Source organism: Scomber scombrus, chromosome 9 (assembly GCF_963691925.1).
Source record: "Scomber scombrus chromosome 9, fScoSco1.1, whole genome shotgun sequence".
In the NCBI taxonomy this organism is placed as follows: Eukaryota; Metazoa; Chordata; class Actinopteri; order Scombriformes; family Scombridae; genus Scomber; species Scomber scombrus.
In genome coordinates this window covers 18,663,291-18,684,906 of record NC_084978.1, presented here as the reverse complement: position 1 = coordinate 18,684,906, position 21,616 = coordinate 18,663,291, and the positions used below count along the sequence as shown (strand labels likewise).

The window sequence follows — 21,616 nt, the reverse complement described above, 5'->3', positions numbered from 1 at the left end:
TACACCAGCTCTAACATGCACCTTGCTGGTTGTTATTGACTTTTTGGCCTAGACCTATTATATACACCTGATTAAAAATGGTGGTTGTTCTGGAAAAATATTTTTCCTACATTATCCATTGAACGTGGTGAAAACATTTGTAGCAAAAAATATTGGAAATGTCCACTGATTTGACAGATTGACACTTTGTTGAGCTGAATCTAATCCAATTCAGCTGTAAAAACAAAGGGTCAAAATTCGTACTCGTAGTTTTTAGCTTTTAAATTTAGTGCCTCATACGCAGGTAGGAGATTTGTGTTTCTCTCTGTCAGACTTTGTCAGACCTCACTGTAGAAAATGTTCCTCCACAAATTTTAATTACACATACACAAAATATTTCCACAACTACTGTAACTTTTTACACATGTGCAAATTATATTTGTGAATACAAAACATTTTCACACATGCACAAAATCTTTGTAGTGCTACAAAATGTGAAAAATAATAAATTAACAAACCATTCCACAAGCTCAAAATATGAATGTCCTTTATTTTCTTCCTTATAAAACATTTCCAAAGGTGATTTGTTGAACTCACTCATGAAAACATTACTCAATAGCACTACTAGTGGTCAAAAACTCTACATCGTACCTTTTCATGCAGTTACAGAATCAGGCTTCAATTTATGTGTTCAGTAGTTCATCATGAGCTGTGTTTAAAAGTAAATGTATGACCTTGAAAACAGCAGCTGACAAAACAGTCATCCTAAAGTCCATGTAGCAGCTTTTCTGAGATTCTTAATCATATGATGCTGTTCATCAGCAGAAGAAAGTCCAACATGGATGAGAAAGACTTAAAGTGCTCAGTGAAAATGGAAATTGTAACATCTACATTTCTGTAACTGGATATTATCTTGCACAATGCCAAGTGAAGAGAAAAGCAGCAGAGCCTCAGCAGCCGCTTCAGTGTCTACAAAGGATGCATTCAGACATGGGATGCTGAATGCATGGTTGGGGTCATGTAAGAAGTGAGTGAAAAGATACAAAACTACATGCGCTGTAAGATGTGCAAGACCGACAACTGAAAATACAGCTGAAACTTTTGCTGTATAGAAAAGTTGTTCGGAGCTATTCTACTACACAAAGCCCCAAAACAGTTACTAAATGCATCTTGTTGATTGTTCTGTCATGTTCATCATCAGTTTCAAGAGTTACACCACTGCAGATAGATCACTGTCTGGTTTAGCTTCTAGCTGCAAATATAAATTAATTGTCAGCTGATGTTTTCCAGGCTTAAATCTCATAGTGAGCTCATGATATTTAGCCAAACTGATCATCAGTCAATCAATAATCAGAAAACAGTTTATTTCCATTTATTTTCATAGCATTTTCTCAATCCTTGTGCCCCCACAGCAGTAACAAAATACTGGACATTCCCTCTACAGTGGAGTGCTGTTGCACCTTTCTAACCCTTTTAACTTTAATACCCGAACACCTGGTCTGCGCTCATCCAGGTACTCAAGGACTGGGTTATCATATGCCAGCTCTACCTTTCTCTGGGCTGACTCCATCTTTGTGTCAATGGAGGACGTCTGTGCTGACATGTCCTCTCCTACCTCTCCCTGCCCTTCCTCACATGAAAAGCTGCAGCACACAGTTGCCTTGGTGATCAGGCGGTCAAGCGGTTTGAGAGAGCGCATCCACTGAGGGAGGAAATCCCAGGTCTGGAGCTTGTTGGGCAGGTGACGGGGGCTGTGAGCCTGCATTAAATTTATCATGGCAATAAAGATGATCACACCCAGGAAAGGAGCCCCGACCCCGGCCATCACCCTCCAGCCAGCCAGCGAAAGACCCAGCACCAACGAGGGCAGCAGCAAGAAGCAAAGGAGAAGATACAGAACTGCAAACCAGCGGTACTTGGCAGTGCGCTCACCCAGGACACGAGCCATCCTTATCGGCAGACGTGTGAAGGGAAGAGGATACCACAGCAGAATGCCAAAGACGTTAAAGAAGAGGTGACAGAGAGCGATCTAAGTGGAAAGAGAAGACGAAGTCATAATTCATCACAGTCATTATTTTCAGTGTTACATCCTCAGAGGCAGTCTTATCATGTAGCATTCATACCATAAAGATAATCCTATGACATGATACGGCTCTAATTTTCACAGTTTTGTGTCTTACATCAGCACTTTTCCCTGGAGCATCCACTCATTTGCCTCAAAAGCTACTGCTCATACATTTACGCATAAATCCATCTTCATAAATATACATTGCATTCAGGCATTCTTATTATCCACCATGTGTAGATAATTCTCTGTAACTCTATAATGTAGGTGTTGTTGGAAAAGATGGGTTATCCATGCCCTTGTTGTTGTCGTGCCTTCGGTGTTAATCCTTGTACCTACAAGTTCTTGTTTCTCCTGCAATTTTAAAATGGCTGTTACTTATAATAAAACATTGGCCTACTTGTATGGCAGCAGCCAGCTTGTTCCCAGGACTCGCTAGAGCTGCCAGCAGGGCTGTGGCAGTGGTACCGATGTTGGAACCAATGGTGAGAGGATAGGCCCGCTCCAGACTGATCACACCAATACCTGAGTGAGAAAACAGAGACATGCTGCATCAGAGACCCTGACAGCTATTCACGCTTATTCTTTAGAGAGTCATGGAGGGCTGGAGATGATTCTAGTGAGCATGAGGCATGAGGAGGGGTATATCCTGGGTAAGTCGCCAGATAATCACAGGGCTGACACAGAAACAGACGACCATTCATACCTTAGAGGTTAAATTATAGTCACCAATCAACCTCAGCATGCTTGATTTGGTCTAATAAAGATCCTAAAACTGAAATGTAACAGCTTCTATCAATCTGCCTGCTGAAATATTTGCAAATAATCTAATACTTTCTGCAATCAGTGCAATACCATAATCAGCTCTCAAGATAAATGATATGACAAAGAGAGCAAAGTGTCAACTTTTTATCTTTGTCTGAAATTCCGGCACAATTAATATTATCAAGCTACACTAATCCATCTTGAAAAAGTGGAAATAAGTGAGTGGGATTCACTTTCTGAGCAGTTGATATAATCGGAATTTACAGGGATAAGAAGTAGTATAAAAGCACAGCAAAAAAAAAAAAAGTGCTGAGAGCTTTGCTGAGTAATGAAAAATATTCTCTAAGATATAAAAATAACCATTTGAACAATTCCAATTTATCAGTAAAATTACATCACAGATTAATAGACAAAATATAAAATTATTCATGCTTGATATTTGATATGAATGAAAATCAATTTAAAAAAAGAAAGGAAAAAAAAGAAACATTGGAAGCATAGAGGCTGACAGATAAGATGACTATTGACTGCAAAATGAGTCACTGCTTGACTGCATCTGACAACTAAGTAGGGCAATGCTGTCACAGCATCTATGTAGTAAAAGGTACTGACATTGTCACAAGCCTCAATCAGTGGACATAAGCAGGTTTATGGCCTTATTTGGCCCCACCAATTAATTATGTAAAACATTAAACAAGATTATCCAAGTTAAGATACACAGTGGTGGTGGTTTCAAACCACAAACCAGAAGCAGAGTCCAGGCAAGTATCATGGCTATGGGCTGCACATTACCTCTGCACAAGTATAACATCTAATACTCAGTTAGGGTCCAGATTAATTAAGGCATTACAAGAGACAATAGGCCTCATACATGAGTTGTGGTATGCACAGATTTGATCTTAAATTGTACAAGAACTTTTGTGGTATTTATCAATACTTGCCTATTTTCCACTTGTTCTTTAGTAAGATCAAAATGTAAGAGTGCCCTCTACCACACATAAGCCAAAAGTCAAAAAAGTAAACTTCCATTTTGTGGTGTGAAATATACATTTTTAATGATGATTTAATGGTGATGGAAAATACATTTTCTTTATGAAAACAGAAGAAAAATGTTCCACAATTGTTTACTAATTTAATCATTTTAAATGTTTAACTTATTAAAGATGATTAGCACTATCCTAAATGACAACAAATTTAGACCAATATGCCAGGACAAACATGCACACAGGTTTACTGAAGTCACTTTTGGGGTATTAGCATAGACTCCTTAACCCTAACCATAACCACTACTTGCTTAATGCTAAAACGTACCCTAAGTGTAACCACTGACCCAAAAATCTGCATTTTACCAATTGAGAATATGATGTTAATGGTTATGTGGTATTAATAATAATAATAATAATACATTTTGGTATTACATTGTGAAATGACCTAGGCCTATACTCAAGGCAGAAAACTTTTAGTGGCATTTGTTTGATAAAGGACTTTTTAGTTCTTTATTTTCTTAATGCTTTTTAAAGTTGAATTTATATGTTTGCTTAATTTATTTTGAGACTGTCATTAATTTGTGTAAAAACTTGGATGACATAATATCTGCTCTTGATTTTGTAGGACCAACTCTGAAATGATCTGTGCTTGGGTGGATTGTCTCGATGGTCCAGGCACGCTCTGAGAGGTGGATGATGCACTGGAAGCAGATGCAGCTGATAAAACAAAATAAATACTGTTAATACATTTCATTTAGTCACATACCATTGATTTAAAATGGGCATGTAGCTTGAAACAAAAAGAGGCATATGGTAAGGTTGATTAAATAAAATTCAAGTGTTTTTAAATACATATAATGTGGACTCACGGAAACAATCAACTTAATTAAATTAATTTTGAAAATTAAAAATTGGGATTCCAGCTTACCATTGTCTTCAGATCTTGTTAGTTGAATTTGGGGTAGACTGTCTGGTGCTGACAGGATGTTTTCTGGCTGTGGCAGGTCACTGTCCAACTGAATATCAGACGGCACACCCGACAGAGAAATCTCTCTAATGATGGCTCCAATGCGCTCATCCATGTCTGTTGTTTTGACAGTTTCCTGGCCCCCTCCCGTGTCTGTAATAGTACATCTGGCAGCAGACAGTCGCTTTTTGGCTTCCATTTTCAGGTCAAACCATTGTTTAACTTTCACTAAGAGGTCTTTCTTCTGCACATACATCATTGATTAAACTAGTGATCTCTTGCCATGCTTTTGCACTTTTATGAACCAATGACCCCACTGCTCATACTTTTTGTTTTTGCTGCTCTTAAGTGGCATTTTCCTTTTTTTTTATTTCTCCTTTTTTCTGAGTTTAACATTACCTGTCAAACTGCAGTGGCCTGTTGGTTTGTGGTCTATATTGTATTGGTGCATTTCCTTATGCTAATTCCAAATTGCATGGCATGCGCATCCAATTTAAGATCAAACGCAATTCATCAACATACTCAAGTGGGTAAGAAAAGATTTGGCTGTCAGCGCACGTTTCACAAATCCCTCGTAGTATTTTCTTATTTTCTTCTTATTGCTTTGTGCAACAACAAATATAAGAGAAAAATAAGAAAACTTTCATGAATGAGGCCCATTCTCCCTGAAGGCATGAACTCAAATGAAACAGAGACATAACTGAAGGGTCAGGATGAGAAGAAACAACACACCAGTCCAACCTACTGACTGGACAGATGCTGGGATCGCCCCGGGACAACCCCCCCCCCCCCCCCCCCCCCCCCCCAACGCAAGTAAAATAAAACAAACTGAGCGGCAGAGCCAAGTTGGACAGCAAGAAGTGGATGTGGTGTTTGTGAATGTGATCATGAAGGAATTCAGCTTAATAAAAGTTTATTTTGGTGCTGACATCTGATAATAATTGTTCAAGAAAGTAACCCTAAATGACCTGCTTTATTATTTAAGTTCAGGGCTCATCTGATTATCTCTTGATTTAGAGTCTAATTTGGATGAGAACATGCGACTCCCTCAGGTCACACTTTTATTAACAGCTGAACTGAGGCCTCAGATGTATCAAAATGTAAGACTGTTCTCTACAGTGTTTTAACATTCTTGGCCATATGTTTGACTTCTCATGACTCGTAACCTTTTGCTGCTGCTTTTAGTTTTGGAGTCATTGGAATTAGTATAATAATCTCTGAATTATCCATTCTCACTCTTCCACTATGCTGTGGATTATTTCTGAATTTCCTGTGCTACTTTGCAAATGTTAAAGCCAATCAGGACAGTGACCATTTCCTCTGAACAGATGACCTCCACATGTACAGAATGCATATGTGTCATGCTTGAATTGATCACACACACTTCTTGTACTACCTCTGAATAATAAAGAAAAGTGGCATACAATAAAAATGTTAAAGTGACAGAATAGTCAATTGCCTAGGGATGAGTGCGGGTATCAAATTTTCATGCTGCAATTATTGTGGCAAAAAGTGTCAGAGTAAATAATACTATCATGATAATCATCAAACCTTTCGAAATACTATCATATAGTAAATTACTTTACACCATGATTAGCTTGGAATTAATTTAACTGAATCAACTGAAGTAATATTGCTGTACCCTGCTAATTATAGTAACTTACATAAAAGACAAAAACAGGCTGGTTGTTTGCAACTCTTTGTCTCTTTCTCTTAGATTCAATGCATGTCCTGATGTTTGTGGGTGTCATTAGTTGTAAAGAACCAAAGGGAGCCTGGTTCTGTTGTAAAATGTGTTTTCTTGTGGTTTATTAAAATATAACTCCAAATAAAGACAGGAGAGCTTGACTGTGTTCACAGTGTCCTCTGAAAATGGTGATAAGAGACACAGTAAACATCAGAATGTCTACAGTAAAAAACGGTGCACCTGCACATCTTTACTATCATCACTTTATTTAAAATCTGACATGAATAAAAGACTTAAAGTTGCTTCTCGATATAGATACTGATGCAGAACTAATGAAACTACCATTAAGCACTAGTAGTAGTGGTAGTACAAGCATTAAGATAGAGAGATATACTGCTGTGGATCAAATATCTGTTTTATTTCTCTTCATCTCTTCTACTGTAAGTTAAATTGATATTAGTCAGTATTATAATGGCTGGGGTGTGTAAAATGCTGTCTTCAGCCTGCGGGAGTCACAGAGATGGGTGCTGGATGAGAGTGGTGAGTGGTTTGCTAATTAGTTTAATTTCTGTTAAGTGCTTTCCTATGTCTTACTGCGGCTTTACATGTGACTTTGCGCCATATCTCATGTCAAAAGACTGTAATGTTAATCACTGTTGCATGTTTTCACTGAATTTTTGTCCCTCTCTGCCAAAGGGTTTTTTATGCTAAGCTGTCATGTTCATCGTAATAAAATCACATGGTTTCCCAGAAATAAAAAACGCATATGAAGTGTTGATAGTGAACATAAACCTACTCAAATTGATTAGTATTAAATACACATATCTATTTATTTATTTGCCATCAAAATGACAGATGTTTTATGTTTTATGTAAATCTTTGGTGACACAGTGTTGTATTAGTGGACGTCATTATATTTCATGTAAGACAAATTATAAATCTGAGACAAGATTTCCATAAAAGAAATGAACAAAAAATCCAACATAAAAGAAAATGTTACAGCATGCCATAATTAATATATAATTGTTTTCATGAATGGCATGTAAATACTGTGCATTTAAACATTTTCTCATTGTTAGTCGAGGCTGGTATTACTCACCTACCAGTGGAGTCATTGCTGAAGTGAAGACAGAGCTACTCTGGACCACAAATGTCACCCCTGCACCCACAAACATGGCCACGTATCCTGCCAGCCACCCAAATGGATATGGCAGGTCTAAAACAGCGAAGAACAGAAACTTAAATTACACACATGTACTGACTATCAACACTGAAATGTCTTCACTATCAAATTAACCTGTGTTGATGACTGTCTGGATGGCCTTTGCTACTTGGCCTTTGAGAAGAGAGTTCAGCAGCTTGACCATAAGCAGCAGACAGGTGCAGAGGATGACCAGGGAGCCTGCCAGGAGAATCAGACCCACGGTCAGGTCTGACAGCCGGGTAGACACAAACAAATGTGTACCTGCAGATTGACAGGACCAAGAATGATCAAGATATTAACCCACATACACCCACTTTCATTACATTGACTGAAATACTGAGAGAAATGCCAGACTCATTGTAAAAATGTAAGAGTGGGTGGGTAAGAAATATTACTGAGTTGTAACTCACATCTTTGTAAATGGTCATGGCTGGGGCTACAGTTTTCAGGAGTAGTGCTCACACTTCCATTGGCCTGAGAGAAGAGAGAAACAAGCAACTGTGATGAGAAGGCAAATTAGCAGCACAGTTTTTACTGGCAGCAGTGACAGGCTCTATTTGGCGCCAGTGTGTGATACAATGTGTCTGCATAGGCAGGAGACAGCAGTGAAGATGAGCCATTACCATAACGAGGTCAGTCTGGCACCATTCTTTCACCAGGCTCCTGTTCCTCATGTCCTCATTTCCCATGGCGAGCCCCGTGATCACGCACTTGTCGAGCTGTGGGGAAAAAGGAGAAATATTTTTCACCTTTCAGATTCGGCAAGTTAAGAACTTTTGAAAGAAATCCGAGCTTCAGTTCCCATTTCAACGAGTGTCCTGCTGACGTGTTCCTCCACAAGACACTTTGCGAGCTGACTGTTAGCTCAGACCTGCAAACTTTTGCTACGCCTGTAAAACTTTACAGCTCAAAATTATTCCTAATATTTTTTTTACACAATGGGTACATAGAAGTAGACAAAAGCAGGCTTCCCATTTCTAGTTTTGTCTGCTGAAGTGATTAGTGCCTCTGGTACATTTTTTGAGCTGTACCTACAGTTAGCTAATCAAGCTAACTTTTTAATGTTTCAGTCTGACTTGTTTTAAAATGAGAATCTTGTCAGAGGGGTCTTAAATATGCGTTTGATGGCTACATATATAATATCTTACTAAAAGATCAATGTTGAGGCTGCATGCCCTCTGTAAAAAGTCAATATCCTCACCAGATACAGCAGTTCTTGTAGTTAATTCTATGATAAGGAAAAACTTAAGATCAAACTCCTATTCTCCTGTTGTAAAAAATAAGCCTCTTATTGCTATTTACTTTATTTGCTTACAAACAAAATTTCAAACACCATGTTTCCACTTTCAAACCATTCATTCCTATGAAAGTTGCTCAGTGGTGCATGAAGCCAAAAAAGCTACTTCCTGAAAACATACCGCGTAAGCTCTATGGGCCCAATGAGCCATGGTGCATGCTCACTGGAGATGGCTCTTCTATACTCTCAAAATGTGATCAGTCCAAATGAATCAAATTCTGAACTCTGTGTAATGAGATGTTTCATTTTACAATGTACGTCTAACATCTATGTAAGTGAATGTAAGCCAAGTCTTCCTGTATCCAGTTCTCTTTATACATCCATGTTTAACAGTCCTAACATGCGTAGTTAGAGTTGCTAAGCTCAGATTGGACAATCGCTGTTTTGAGAGAAGGGTATGGTGACGATCTGTTCCAAAACTGGTGTTACCTGTATGAATAGCTGTGTGACTGGTTCAGTGATAACCTTGAGCAGCTCAGGTGCCTCTTCCCCAGGTTGGAGACTGAAGCTGGTGACAAGCAGGTGCGACAGCCGGGTCATGAGGCCGCTCACCACCTCCAGCGGCAACAGAACCAGGACTGACAGCCAGTTGAAACAGTCGTGGATTGTTGCCCCGGCAAAGGCACTACAGTGGGTCAAAATAAAATTCTGTGTTAACTAAAGTCAGCCATCAGTGTGATCAGCCACTCAAAATGATTGCTTGTTAATCTGCTTTTCACAGCTCAGCTTTTTTGGATGTGTGATGTAATGATCATTTAGTGGACTCAACGTGTGACTATATTATAAAAGATTAATAAATTATGTTTATTTAACCAGTCATGGATTAAATAACATGCCATCTGTTCAGTGCCCTATCTCTTCATGCCAAAGGGTTACTGGTGTGGGATCAATGTGGATCAGTGCCTTTATTGTCATTGTTGTATAAATTACTCTTGATTGGAGGCTGAAGCAAAGAGGCAGCAAGCAGCTGCTAATGCTTTCTCTTCACCCTCCTCTGCTTTCTCCTCTGCACTTTTAACACTTGTATCCGTCTTTCCTCCAATCCCCCACTTATCCTCTTCACTTTTCCATTTCAATTTCTTCTTCCCTGCATTTTTGCTCCCCCTCCACTCATCCTTAGCCTTGCCAACCTTACTCACCGTTGAAACTCGGTCCTCTCTGCGGCTTGCATCATGGCGACGATGGTGTTCGTGACTGAAGTCCCAATATTGGATCCCATGATGACTGGGACAGCTGACCTCACTTCTAACACTATGAGGTGAGACCACACAGAGAGATACATTTTACTTGAAAATCATCTTGAATCCTCAAATTAAGGTTTCAGTTAGTACAATAGTATAATATGTATCTGCATAATTAAAGGGGACACATCAGGCTCATTTCCAGGTCTATATTCATATTCTGGGGCTTTACTGGAATATCTTTTCATGGTTTAGAGTTCAAAAATCTTATTTATCTTTCTGGCTGTTTGCATAGCCCCTCAGCTTAACCACTGTCTGAAACAGGTTGTTTTAACCCCCCCCCCCCCCCCCCCCCCCCATTCTAAATGGCAAGCTCATCTCAGGAGCTTAAGTTAAAAGAATAGTAGTAAGCAAATATCACATATTTTTCTCTTTCTCGAAATATATATTCTCATTTACATCTGTATATGTTCAAGCCTTAATCTTATTCAAAATACGGGGAAGAACAAAGCAAACCTTAGCAACAAAGTTTACAGAACAGACAGCTGTTTGTGGGCATGTGTGAACAATCTGACATCTTCATCAAGAGAAAGTAAGTTTTTGCAAAAAGAATAAAAACTATAGAAAATCACATTGCAAATGCAAAAATGTGTGTCTTCATTGTGAGTGTTAACGCATTATGCACATAATTACCACACATAATCTTAGACATTTCAGAATACAACACGAGTTTTAATGGAGATGAGATTATTGTCATTTTCAGGTGAATGGAAGCAGCCTAGCCTTTACTCTCTGCAGCAGGGTTTATTGTTGATGAAGCCCTTAATGATGATGACCTATGGGACACATGCATACAAGCACACACCCATACAAATACACATTCATGCTTCTGCATTTCTTTATCTCTGATAATTACCCATAATCATCCTCCTCGCTCTCATTTAGAAAAGGCTTTGGCAGCAGAGAAGCATCTCTGGCATACTGATATCATTCATTTTAACCACACAGAGAAAAGATGGAAAGACCTTAGATCCTGTGCTCATTTTAAGCAGACAGGTCATAACCTTATCATGTAATGGTCATACGAGGCATGATAAACTGTAGATTAAGATGGTCGGAGATTACAGGGTGTGAAATGGTTTGATTTTTTCATCCCTATAACACTCTGCCCTGCTGGATTACAATAATTCTCAGGTGTTATTTACAAATAATCATCTCAATCTCAAAATGGCAAAATTACACATTGCTTTATTATGACAGATTATTGTCATATTAATTGATCATATTAACAGGTGTTATCGCTGTAAAAGCCTGATATATCTTATTATTTGCCACATACCTTAAAAACACATCTATGAACCACACTTTTTCACTGTGTGAAGCATCCCTTCATCATGATGATCATGGGTACTGTGAGTCAATCCAATATTCACTGTCTTGTTGCTGAAAATATTCACTAAAGCATCGAACCCACAGCTGCAAATTGTTACCAACAAATGTTTCCTAACAAAACAACTGCCCAGATGTTTTAAGAAATTATTTAGTCTTTTTAAAACTGAAAATATATATATTTTGACATATAATAATACCAGCTTTATTCCTAAAATTATTTTACAGGAAAATTAAATACTTGGTACTTCATCCGTTAGTTTGCATTTGACTGCTGCAGCACACTAATGTATGTGTGTGTATATAAATAAATAATAAACATTCATCTACTTACACATGTATGCATTTAATATAAGCTGTATTCACTAATTTGGTCCTTAGTACTGTGTAGCAAGCCAAGTAGCATAATTTACTGTATTCTCCATAGGGAATTGATCATATGATTAGCATATGGCTTTCTTTTCAGTTTACATTGCTATATTCCTGTTTTCTGTAATATCTTTGCATGCAGAATAATCTCCTACAGAGACAAACAGACATACACTGTATATACACTATGTACACACATTTGTACATAGTGTGTAGAAATTTGGCTAGGATGAACATGTTTCCATTTATTTAGATTTTTTAATAACTGTACTGCACTATGTGGCCCTTGCACAATTACACAAGCTTTCATATGCCTACTCACGTCCAGAGGCCACTAGACTGACGACGATGGAGGTGGAGGTGGATGAGCTCTGAACCAGCACAGTAACCAAGATCCCCACCACCAGCCCCGCCACAGGGTTAGACAGCACCGCATTGTCCTGGAAAATGTCCCCTGCTACTTTACCTGTTGAAATATTCCACCCACACACACATAAAAAAAAAAGACTCAGACATGACAGGGTTGGTAGCCAAGAGCAATGTTAAACATGGCTTAAAATGCTTGTTTCCCTAGATTCCACAAAGGTCAGCAGATGAAGCTTTGCAGTACATTATGAGCCAGTGCCTGAGTAGGACAGTGTGAACTGTTCTGCAGTTAGTCACGTTTTTGTCAAACATCAATTGGCTGAGTCACTATGTGCCCACTGAAAAGTAAGTGAGGGTTATAGTACTTACCCCCTGCTAATTGGAAGGCCGAGCTCAGAGTGTCCAAGGAGCAAACAAAAAAGAAGAGGAGGATGAAGAGGAGAGGGATCTTGGATAGATTGATAATGACCTGCTTAATCCTGTTCGGACTTTCTACTGAGGTTTGTTGAGAGGCACCTGTTCAAAACAGCAACGAGGAGGGAGTTTAGTCTCACAGTGTGGCACAGTGTGGGACAGAGAGCAAAGTTTACCTATTTTTAAAATAACAGTGAACATAAAAACGTGGTATGTTTCTGGCCACTACACCGCACCTTAGTAGGGAATCTCACATGTAGAGAGCAAAGCCATCTGACATACTATATTACCCATATGTTGCCAATTGCTGCTGAGTGACAGCAGGACTTTGCCTTTGTTGCCCAGAGTGCATGATCCGACCGGCTCTGTGCTTATCTTTTGAGCGCGTCCTTATCTAATGAGCATGCGGCGCGGCTTCTGCTCTTATTCACAGAGATCAGATCCACTGCCAACCAAAGGCTTGAATGTGTTATTCTCCTCTTCATGCCACTTTTGTACCTTTCTCTTTAGGGAGTCTGTCTGCCTCCTTGAGTGAAGGTTTGTTGGACTGGTGATTGGTATGTTGGCAGTGTCCCTCAAAGCTGCTGGTCAGGTCCAGAGTGGAGCCGATGCCGGACTCCCTGTCATCTTCTAGTGGGAATTTGGGCTGTGAGGAGAGCTGAGTGCTGTGCATCCTCAAACCTGATAACACAGAAGACACTACCCACTTAGCTGGTGAAGATATGCTTTGAAGCATTTCAAAGACATAAAACAAAGATGGGGAATTTAAAATAATAAGTTACCATTGTAGTCCAGCCCTGTGCTCCTTCCAGAGGAGACTATAGTTATAGATCGAGAGGACATGGTGCTTTGAGTGCTGTGTGGGGAAATGGATGTAATTAAAATCACAGGATGACACAGCGGAGCAGAGAATATGAGAGTGAACGTGTTTATCAGCCACCTGCAGCAGTAAAAAGATACCAAAGGAAACCAACATGTCCTTCCATCATGCCATCTCTCACTACATTACTGAGATCAACAGACAAGCAATTAGAGGAAAACAAAGGCGGCCCAGATTGTTTGTTATTGGCAGCTGTCCTTGATTTGAGGTCAGATTGCACACTTTAACCACAGAATCCACGAGGCATCGCCTATAGCCTCTCAACAAATGAACGCCTTGTCAGAATCAATAAGGAAACATCAGTATCCATGTAACTTGTCTTGTCCTCCATTTCCTGCAGCTGCAAGTCAGCACTTAAAGGGACTCTCCACCATCTATAGAACAGTAGACTCCCTTCAAAGATTTTCACATTCTCGACTTAAAGAGACCATTTTCCCCCTTTTCACGTCATCCACTTCACCGTATTTTGGGGACTCCAGTGGAGGAGGGAGTACTAATGTGTCTCTTAAATGCAAAGAGGATGGAAGTGAGTTCAGTAATTACAGCAGCCAAAATAACAGTAATTACAGCCAGTGCATCATTCTCATTCTGTGTTACATCCTGCTGCAGGTTCTGATGTGCACAGAGGCCCATTTACATATGCACATCAGTCTGTATTTGTGTATGTGAGACAGGATCTATAGACTGCTGAACAAACTATTTTATGTGTGTGTGTACTGAAAGTTATTCTGTAATCCATCTGTCCCATGCTCATCTGTTTGCAGATCTGCCGCTCATTCTGTTTCTGACTTTGTTTCTCTACTTTTTGTGAGCTTGTCTGTCCCTGTGACTCATATGTCTGTCTCTATGCTGTTTATGCTTCACCAAAATTGTACTAATTAATCTTTCCTTGAAGTGGAAAAATATAAGGATTAAAGTTTAGTTACTGTTGTCAGTGGGCAATAGCCGACTTGAGAACATTTTCTATAGGCTGAATGAGCTGCGGTACCCACGGCTTTAGAATTCAACTTGAAATTAATTATTCTTTTCAGATAATGACATAAATCTTCAATATCGATGACACTGTCTTCCAACACATGGTATTAGTAGAATAATGTTATTTATTATGTTTTATCTAGTAACATATGCAGTAAAGTACCTTACCTTGTCTGAAAGAGTCGTTGTGTTGTGTTGTGTTGCAAGTGTAAAACATCTTTAAATAAGCTACCAGGTCTGGAGGTGTCAGGAGGAACACCTCATCTCTTGTCGATTAACCTGCTCCATCACTGGACGCCTCATTGTTAATCAATAACACAAAGCCTTTACTTAATGATACATAAGTTGGGAAAGCACGTTGTTTATTAAGTGATGAATGATGTTTGCTAAGCCAGCTATTTTTCACTTGATTTTGGGCCAGATAAGACTCCAAGATGAAGAGGATTGTTTGGATGTGATTAATGGTCCTTGTGCTTGTGGAGCTTCAAGTTTCACAACTAAGAGTAGGAGAAATCTGACATCTAGTGGCAAGAGTTGGAAGAAATTTATCATCTCATATTCTCAAGCAGCTGTTTTCATCACATACTACTGTTGCCTGGCAAAGATTAAAGCCCAGGTATTAAATTATAATTTCTTCCATGAGATAAGTCTCTGGAAGTATTTCAAACACGTACAGTGTAATCTGCTTGACTTGTGCAGAATGTTCAGGTACTTAGGTGCTTTGCCAGGACTCAAGATCAAGCATGTTGGGATTGGACATGAACTATCAGGCAGATTTTCTGAGATCCTCTTAGAACACACGTAGTAACATTTACTTACACACCCCACTACCCACAGGCAATGTCCTCCTCACCATGGGAGAAAGCCGTGACACTTTGAGAAGCAGGGTGATTGTTAATAATTAGTCCAGCTATAGTTCTGTCATATCAGCAGTGCTCTCAACCAAATCTGCCAAGCTTGCTGACCTCAGACTTGTGTCCATGAACTCAGAGGACCAGAACTTAATAACCCTCTAGACTGAGTTGTTATTTCCAAACAATGATGAGAGCTGGGAGCCTGAGAGAGATAACAGCTCTGGTGTCGAGCAAGCAGCTGAACTGAAGCCGAGGCTGCTGTTGCTGTCAGTGGCGGCGAAGGGGAGAAATCCTTCAGATTTGGTTCAGCATTAAGCACAGGAAAAGAGAAACAGAGACGTACATGCACATATGGATACACACATGTAATCACTTATACACAGATGGCTCGGTTCCAGGGCTCTTTGGCAAAAAAAACCCATCCATGCTGCTAAATCCCAGCTCCAGATGTACAAGTCAGACGGCCACTCGGGGCTAAACCAAACAGATGCCATGAGGTCATATACCATCCTGCCACTCAAAACACCTGCCAATCAATGTGCTTTGGGTGCAGGCATCACTCCTATTCTGCCCTTCAGTAGGCCGTGAGGCACTGAGGAATGCCACATGATGCTTTCACTAAGCTCTCAGTCTGTTATTTGAATGAAGGGGATCATATAAACATGTCGGTTAATTTTCTCTGGTCATATGATGTGTGATTCAAGCATATCCATGTGCTGCAAGATTCAGGTTTTGAAAATGATATTGGCTTTTGTTGTTCTTTATTGTCATCTGTGTTGTGGCAAGGTGACAGACTGTGACAAATCATGCACTTTGAAAAGTAGATACACCTCTTTCATGTTGGTCACTGGCATGGCAAAAAGTAAAATGATGTTTTGGGGCAAGCAGGGAAACAATACTATCCAAATTGTGGGGGGGGGGGTTTGTTGTTGTTGTTATTGTTGTTTTTTGAACATGCTTACATTTTTGTAAGATTTTGTAAGACCCTTTTTTCCTATTTTTTTTTTTTTACAAAACTTTGAAAACTTGACATGATGTAATGTTCTGGTCACTTAAACTGTCGGTTGAGGTGTAAGCTTGCAATCATAGTTGGTCAGCAACATAACTGAGAAATGCTGATGAGTCAGGTGAATCTGACTTCATCCCGTCAAAACAGGAGATACAGACATAGTGTCACTTATTTCCTTAGTTTCAGACTCTGAACTCTGGGAGACTTGTGTGCTCTCGCTACTTCTTCTTCTTATGCCACATTCCGGACATTTTTTAGATATGTTCAACTGCTACATACTTTGTGCTAAAAAAAACCTATTCAAATGTCAATCTGTGCAGTTTGTTCAGCAGATGTGTGCTTTTACTTTCCTGTTTTCTAGCTTATTCCTGCAATTGTATATACATTTTAAAACATCAAAATGTATAACTGCAGATTATGAGAGAATCTGATCCAATTCAGTTAGAACCTTCGTCACCACTCAGACATCCCTTATCCTGCAGTCCCCATTCAAAACATTCACAAAATTTAGTTTTTCAAAGTTATGTCTGGAATGTGATACCGTTTGTACTTTTGGAGCAATTTAAGTCCAAAGTTTTCTGATCTCACCAGTGTGTCATGTGACCAGACAGAGGAGAGAGCTAAGATTTTCTTATACTTGAAAAACCCCCAGATCTCAGTCTGTGAGATTCAATCAATTTTAACTCCTAAAGCACACGATACCGTAACATGTTGCCACAAGCCTCCTCGCTCTCAAAATGTAAGTATATTTTCCATTGGACTAGAGTTTTAGAGATCATGCTCTCATTGACTGCAGCGCAATCTGCAATCATCCTTCAAACGCATACATAGTACTTCCTCATGCTGAGCAAGTCCTTCTGCCACTAATAATGTACAAATCTCTTTTGGGCAAATCAATTTTAATTATAATCAACAAAATGTAAATTCATTTCAGGGATCTCCCGCTGGCTCTGTGGTTAAGCCCTGATAATGGTCAGCTTTCCCTGTTAGATTGTAAGGCTCTGGGTTTCATACCTGCTCAGGTCAGTGCTCCTTGTAACTTAATGTATTTAGTATGTATCATCACACATTGCGACTCCAACCGCCTTTCATATGATATGAAGGTCAAAAGCAGCATCCCTTATTTTTTTAATGCAGTTAAAAGTCACAAAGTTACGCTCAACATATTAAAGTATGTATTCAGTAGCGCCACCCTGTGGATGGAAATTAGTTCATGAACCCTTAGGAGAAGAAGACACATTTTTTGTGTTGTAGGTTCCTGAGATAAAGCTGATTTGACTGATAGGCCACACTCATTTGCGCCTATAAAACATTTCTGCAATTTTGGATTTTTTTGTAAACTCATTTTTTGTTTCTATTAGGCCTATCACATATTTCATTGTATCTTTGGAAAATGTGTTACTTTTGTTTGTTTTTTTGACTGCTCACTGTTTTATCTGTAAAAGCATACCAACATTTGAAGGCATGGCCCTTATGCCCTTAACAGGCCATAATTGTTCAATAAAGAATTAGATTGCTTTGGAAATGTTGTACACAGAGCCACACTGCACATATTACACATATCTGACAATTATAACCACAGGGGGCACTACAGTAACAGTATAACAGGATATTTCTAAATCTTAAATGACAAGAAATTTAGCTTCAAATCTTGCTCCACTGAATTTTGTCTTATGTTGCAATATTTTAAGTTTTAAGTATTTTATTTATATTTTACTGTCTTTTACTTCTATGTTATATGTTCTTGTGCTTTTATATTTTGGTGCACTGAAAACAATGTTTCACTCTGGTGAGCAATAAAGTACTGTAATTTCATCATTGCAATGGGGCTACCATGTAATTAAGAAAAAACCGTCTTTGGTAATCATCCTATGATTACACTGGGGTTCATTTACAGACTGTACTATTCAGCAGTTTTTTTGTCTTTCTGCTACCATTGTGGTCTAAATTGCTTTACCCTTCCAACCTCCATCACTACCTTGTCAGCCTCATATCCATGGTTTCATTGGGGATTTCCCAATGTCTGCTATTTAAAACTTACTTTTTATAATAATAATTTGATTTAATTGATCGTTTTAAATCATAGTCTCCATTTCTTCATTTGTGTCTTTTCCCGCTGAGGTACCATTGTTCACAAACATCACAAAATATGTAAGATCTCAGTTTTACATTATGTTTTTCACTTTTCACTTTTTCACAAAGCAAAGATGGATTCACTCAGCAGCATCACTTTATTGTCAATTCACATTCAGTTTGGTATGTATACGACACTCACAGTACAATGAAACAGCATCATCATGGGTGTCTGTTTTCTTACATGCGATTGTCTCAGTGTGCGCAAGCTTGTGTGTTTCCTTTAACAAATCATACATTTCTTGCTTACATGTTTCATAACATAGTTTTACTATTAACTATTATTCTCATTGTCTTGTGAACGTTTCCCTGTGTACATATTGTGTAATTTTTATGCATGTTGTTTTTTATGATGATCATGTGGCTTGACATCAACTTTATTTATCACTTTAGCTCCTCGGTCGAGGACGAGGTTGTGTCAGAGCCATCAAGACCCTCCTGTAACACAGAGAGACATAAAATACAGTTCTTGCTCAGCTTGGATTTATATTTTTTTATGCTTTAAATATAATACGGCAATACTGATTATGGCACTACTTCAGAGGACATAGATACATTCCAACACATCTTTTACTTAATACATATTCCAAGAAAAATGACACACACAAACACACACACACACACACAGCTCACCTTCACTTTGTCCAGATCTGGTCTGCCTGGGAGTGATTTTTGTGAGGAAAAGGCCTGTAAAATAAGACATGGCAGTCCAATAAGATTTGATGACAGAGAGCGAGAGTGTAAGGGATGAGATACTAGGAGAAATGAATGTGAAGCTCACCCTCTTCGACTGTTGCATCTCCTCTGTGGATTTGGACCTGTTCTTCATGTGCTTCTGAGGAGAGGTGGTGGTGGGGCACTAGAGAGAAACAAAGAAAGGAAAAGGAGGGAAGGATTCTATTTGATAGGGCCAGAATGAGTCAAATGTTTTCATTATCAGGCTTCTACATACCTCATTTGTCTTCTGTTCCATGGCTCACTTGAAGATTTTTTTTCTCAAGAGAAATTCAGCACTGATGGAGGTTCGGGTTGGATGACGTCCTTTGAGAAAATTCCAGTGGTAACTACAAAGACAGGAGAGAAGAAAGGAGAAATATCACAGCTTTGGAGCAACAATGGTTGAAAACGGCACCTTTGGCAAGACTTCTTAACCTTGTCAGAGTGGAAATAGTGATTAATCACAGACTAGTTTCATCTTTATATCTTGCTGCCTTGGGATGCCTGATGAGAATCAGCCAATGGGAGCCCACAACACTCTGACAAAGTTGTAGTTATGGCCTCTTTTCACTAGATGGCAGCTCTGACTCAGGAACCCAATGCTGTTACTACTTCCCTGTTATGAGTGCTCCTCCGAGTAGGTGCTTTTCCTCAGGCGATATTCTTGGAAATTCATACTAATTGTCACACTGAGATGTACATGATGCTCTCATTATTGCCTCACATTTCGATTTGTAAAAAGAGAGCGTGAGGCGCACCTGATTCACCTAGCACTTAAACTTGTTTTTGTTTTCATTTTACAAGCAGAGATCATCACAGACACAAACACTGCTATTAAAATGGCTCTTCTTGAGGATGATGTTCCCTTTCCTATGTGCTTCAAAAACTACCATGACTACCATGTGTGTCCTAATAGGAGACAAACTTCACTGAAAAATGTGTTTCGCTTTCTGTTACTTCAGTTGGATGTTTGAGTTTTACTGTGCAGAATAATGTATTTGTGAGTTTGGCAGTAGAGGGCTGTTTTCACATTCATCTGCTGAAGGGGAATAGTTTCTAAATGCTCACCTTAAATCTGAATTAGAGAGCTCTATCTACGAGTATGATTTGTGACATCACAACTAGTTTGGAGCCATTCGTCTAGTATGCAACTTACACAAGTGTGACGTGGAAACTTGAAGCCCTCAGTGCACATACACTAAGAATGGACTTTACAGTGTAGTAGGAGACATCTTGATAATGATTTGCATATTTATTGAGGATTTATCAATGAGGAAGGAGGAGTAGATTTAATTTCGAACACAGAAATTGAATTTATTTTTGGGAAAAAAAAAACCAGACACATTATGCAAACCAGAGTATTTTTATATGTTCTCTGCAGGTTTTAATTAAGTTGAAGACCCATGAGGAAAGGATTGAATTTCTTAACTTAACAGAGTTAACAGAACAGATTAACAGAAAGAGACTTGTGAAGCTTTTAAACATTTGAAATAACCTTGATGAATAAAAAGAAAAAGAAGAGGAAACCCTCAAAAGCGGATGGAGCTGGAGAGATATTGACACCCTCACACACACACTTTGAGGCATACAGGATAAAAACTGATTCATGCAGAACAGAAAGGCCTCAATAAACACCAACCAACAGTCACAGCCAGATCCACAGCTGGTGTTGGGAGGCCTGGTGGATGGGGACAAAACACCTCTGGGTCTGGGTCAATTTGCAGGAGAGTGCTTTTTATACTTCAATGATCTTAGCACTGCCTGTCGATGCCTGTTTCTGTCTGACAACTGACCAGTTAGATTAGATCAAAACACTTCAGTGTGTGGGAGGTTTACGGGTTTCCTGCTCTGAAAAGCCTTTTAATGAAGAACACAGATGAGACTCTATGGCAAGGTAGACGACATCATTGAACCACATCATGGCAGGATGTAGTTCAATGTTGTTGCTCATCAAAATGACATTTTGCATGATAAGTACTTTAAGCAAAAAATGTACATTCTTGACTTTGGAAATAGTTATAATAATAATAATTTACAACTATGGGTCCACTTATGTGGTGCTTCTGAAGCTTTCAGCCAAATCCCATGGTCTTCTTCAGTGGAAAGCCAAGACTAAGCCACTAAATCTGCTAAGGAATCCTAATAATAAGTAATTCCAGTAATACCAATAATGCATTTATGGATAATTAAATACAGTCATAGGTCAAAAATAGGTCAAGTATCAAACACAGCAACATTTTTTGTCAAAAAATTCACTAAAAAGTATTTACTTACTTGGTGTTTCTCTCATCTAAACAACTGAACAAATCCATCTGCTGAGAAGGGTCACACAATGTAGCTTTATTGATTTTTTTTTTTGATTATTATTTTTTGGTTATT

The 21,616-nt window shown here is 38.9% G+C and overlaps 1 protein-coding gene and 1 long non-coding RNA gene across 2 annotated transcripts; both read right to left on the bottom strand.

The window, feature by feature from the left end:
- Positions 1-1,417: 1,417 nt before the first annotated feature.
- slc34a1b (solute carrier family 34 member 1b) lies at positions 1,418-13,512 on the bottom strand. The gene is made up of 12 exons (XM_062425490.1): positions 13,452-13,512; positions 13,168-13,350; positions 12,625-12,771; positions 12,212-12,355; positions 10,090-10,201; positions 9,380-9,575; positions 8,202-8,372; positions 8,064-8,127; positions 7,747-7,914; positions 7,549-7,665; positions 2,445-2,569; positions 1,418-2,008 (listed from the first exon to the last, which is right to left on the bottom strand). Exons 1-12 carry the CDS (start codon positions 13,510-13,512, stop codon positions 1,418-1,420), a joined length of 2,079 nt encoding a protein of 692 aa, XP_062281474.1.
- A 5,117-nt stretch (positions 13,513-18,629) lies between these two features.
- Positions 18,630-19,324, bottom strand: LOC133986439 (uncharacterized). Its single transcript, XR_009925503.1, has 3 exons — positions 19,302-19,324; positions 19,154-19,207; positions 18,630-18,958 (listed from the first exon to the last, which is right to left on the bottom strand). It is a non-coding gene; the product is annotated as an uncharacterized LOC133986439 (long non-coding RNA).
- Between the last annotated feature and the right edge of the window lie 2,292 nt (positions 19,325-21,616).

Coding starts and splice junctions, on each gene's coding strand:
- slc34a1b (XM_062425490.1), bottom strand. CDS start 13,512: ATGTCCTCTCGATCTATAACTATAGTCTCCTCTGGAAGGAGCACAGGG. Junction 13,351..13,451: donor CACAGGGCTGGACTACAATG/GTAACTTATTAT, acceptor CTGTGTTATCAG/GTTTGAGGATGCACAGCACT. Junction 2,009..2,444: donor AGCTGGCTGCTGCCATACAA/GTAGGCCAATGT, acceptor CTTTCCACTTAG/ATCGCTCTCTGTCACCTCTT.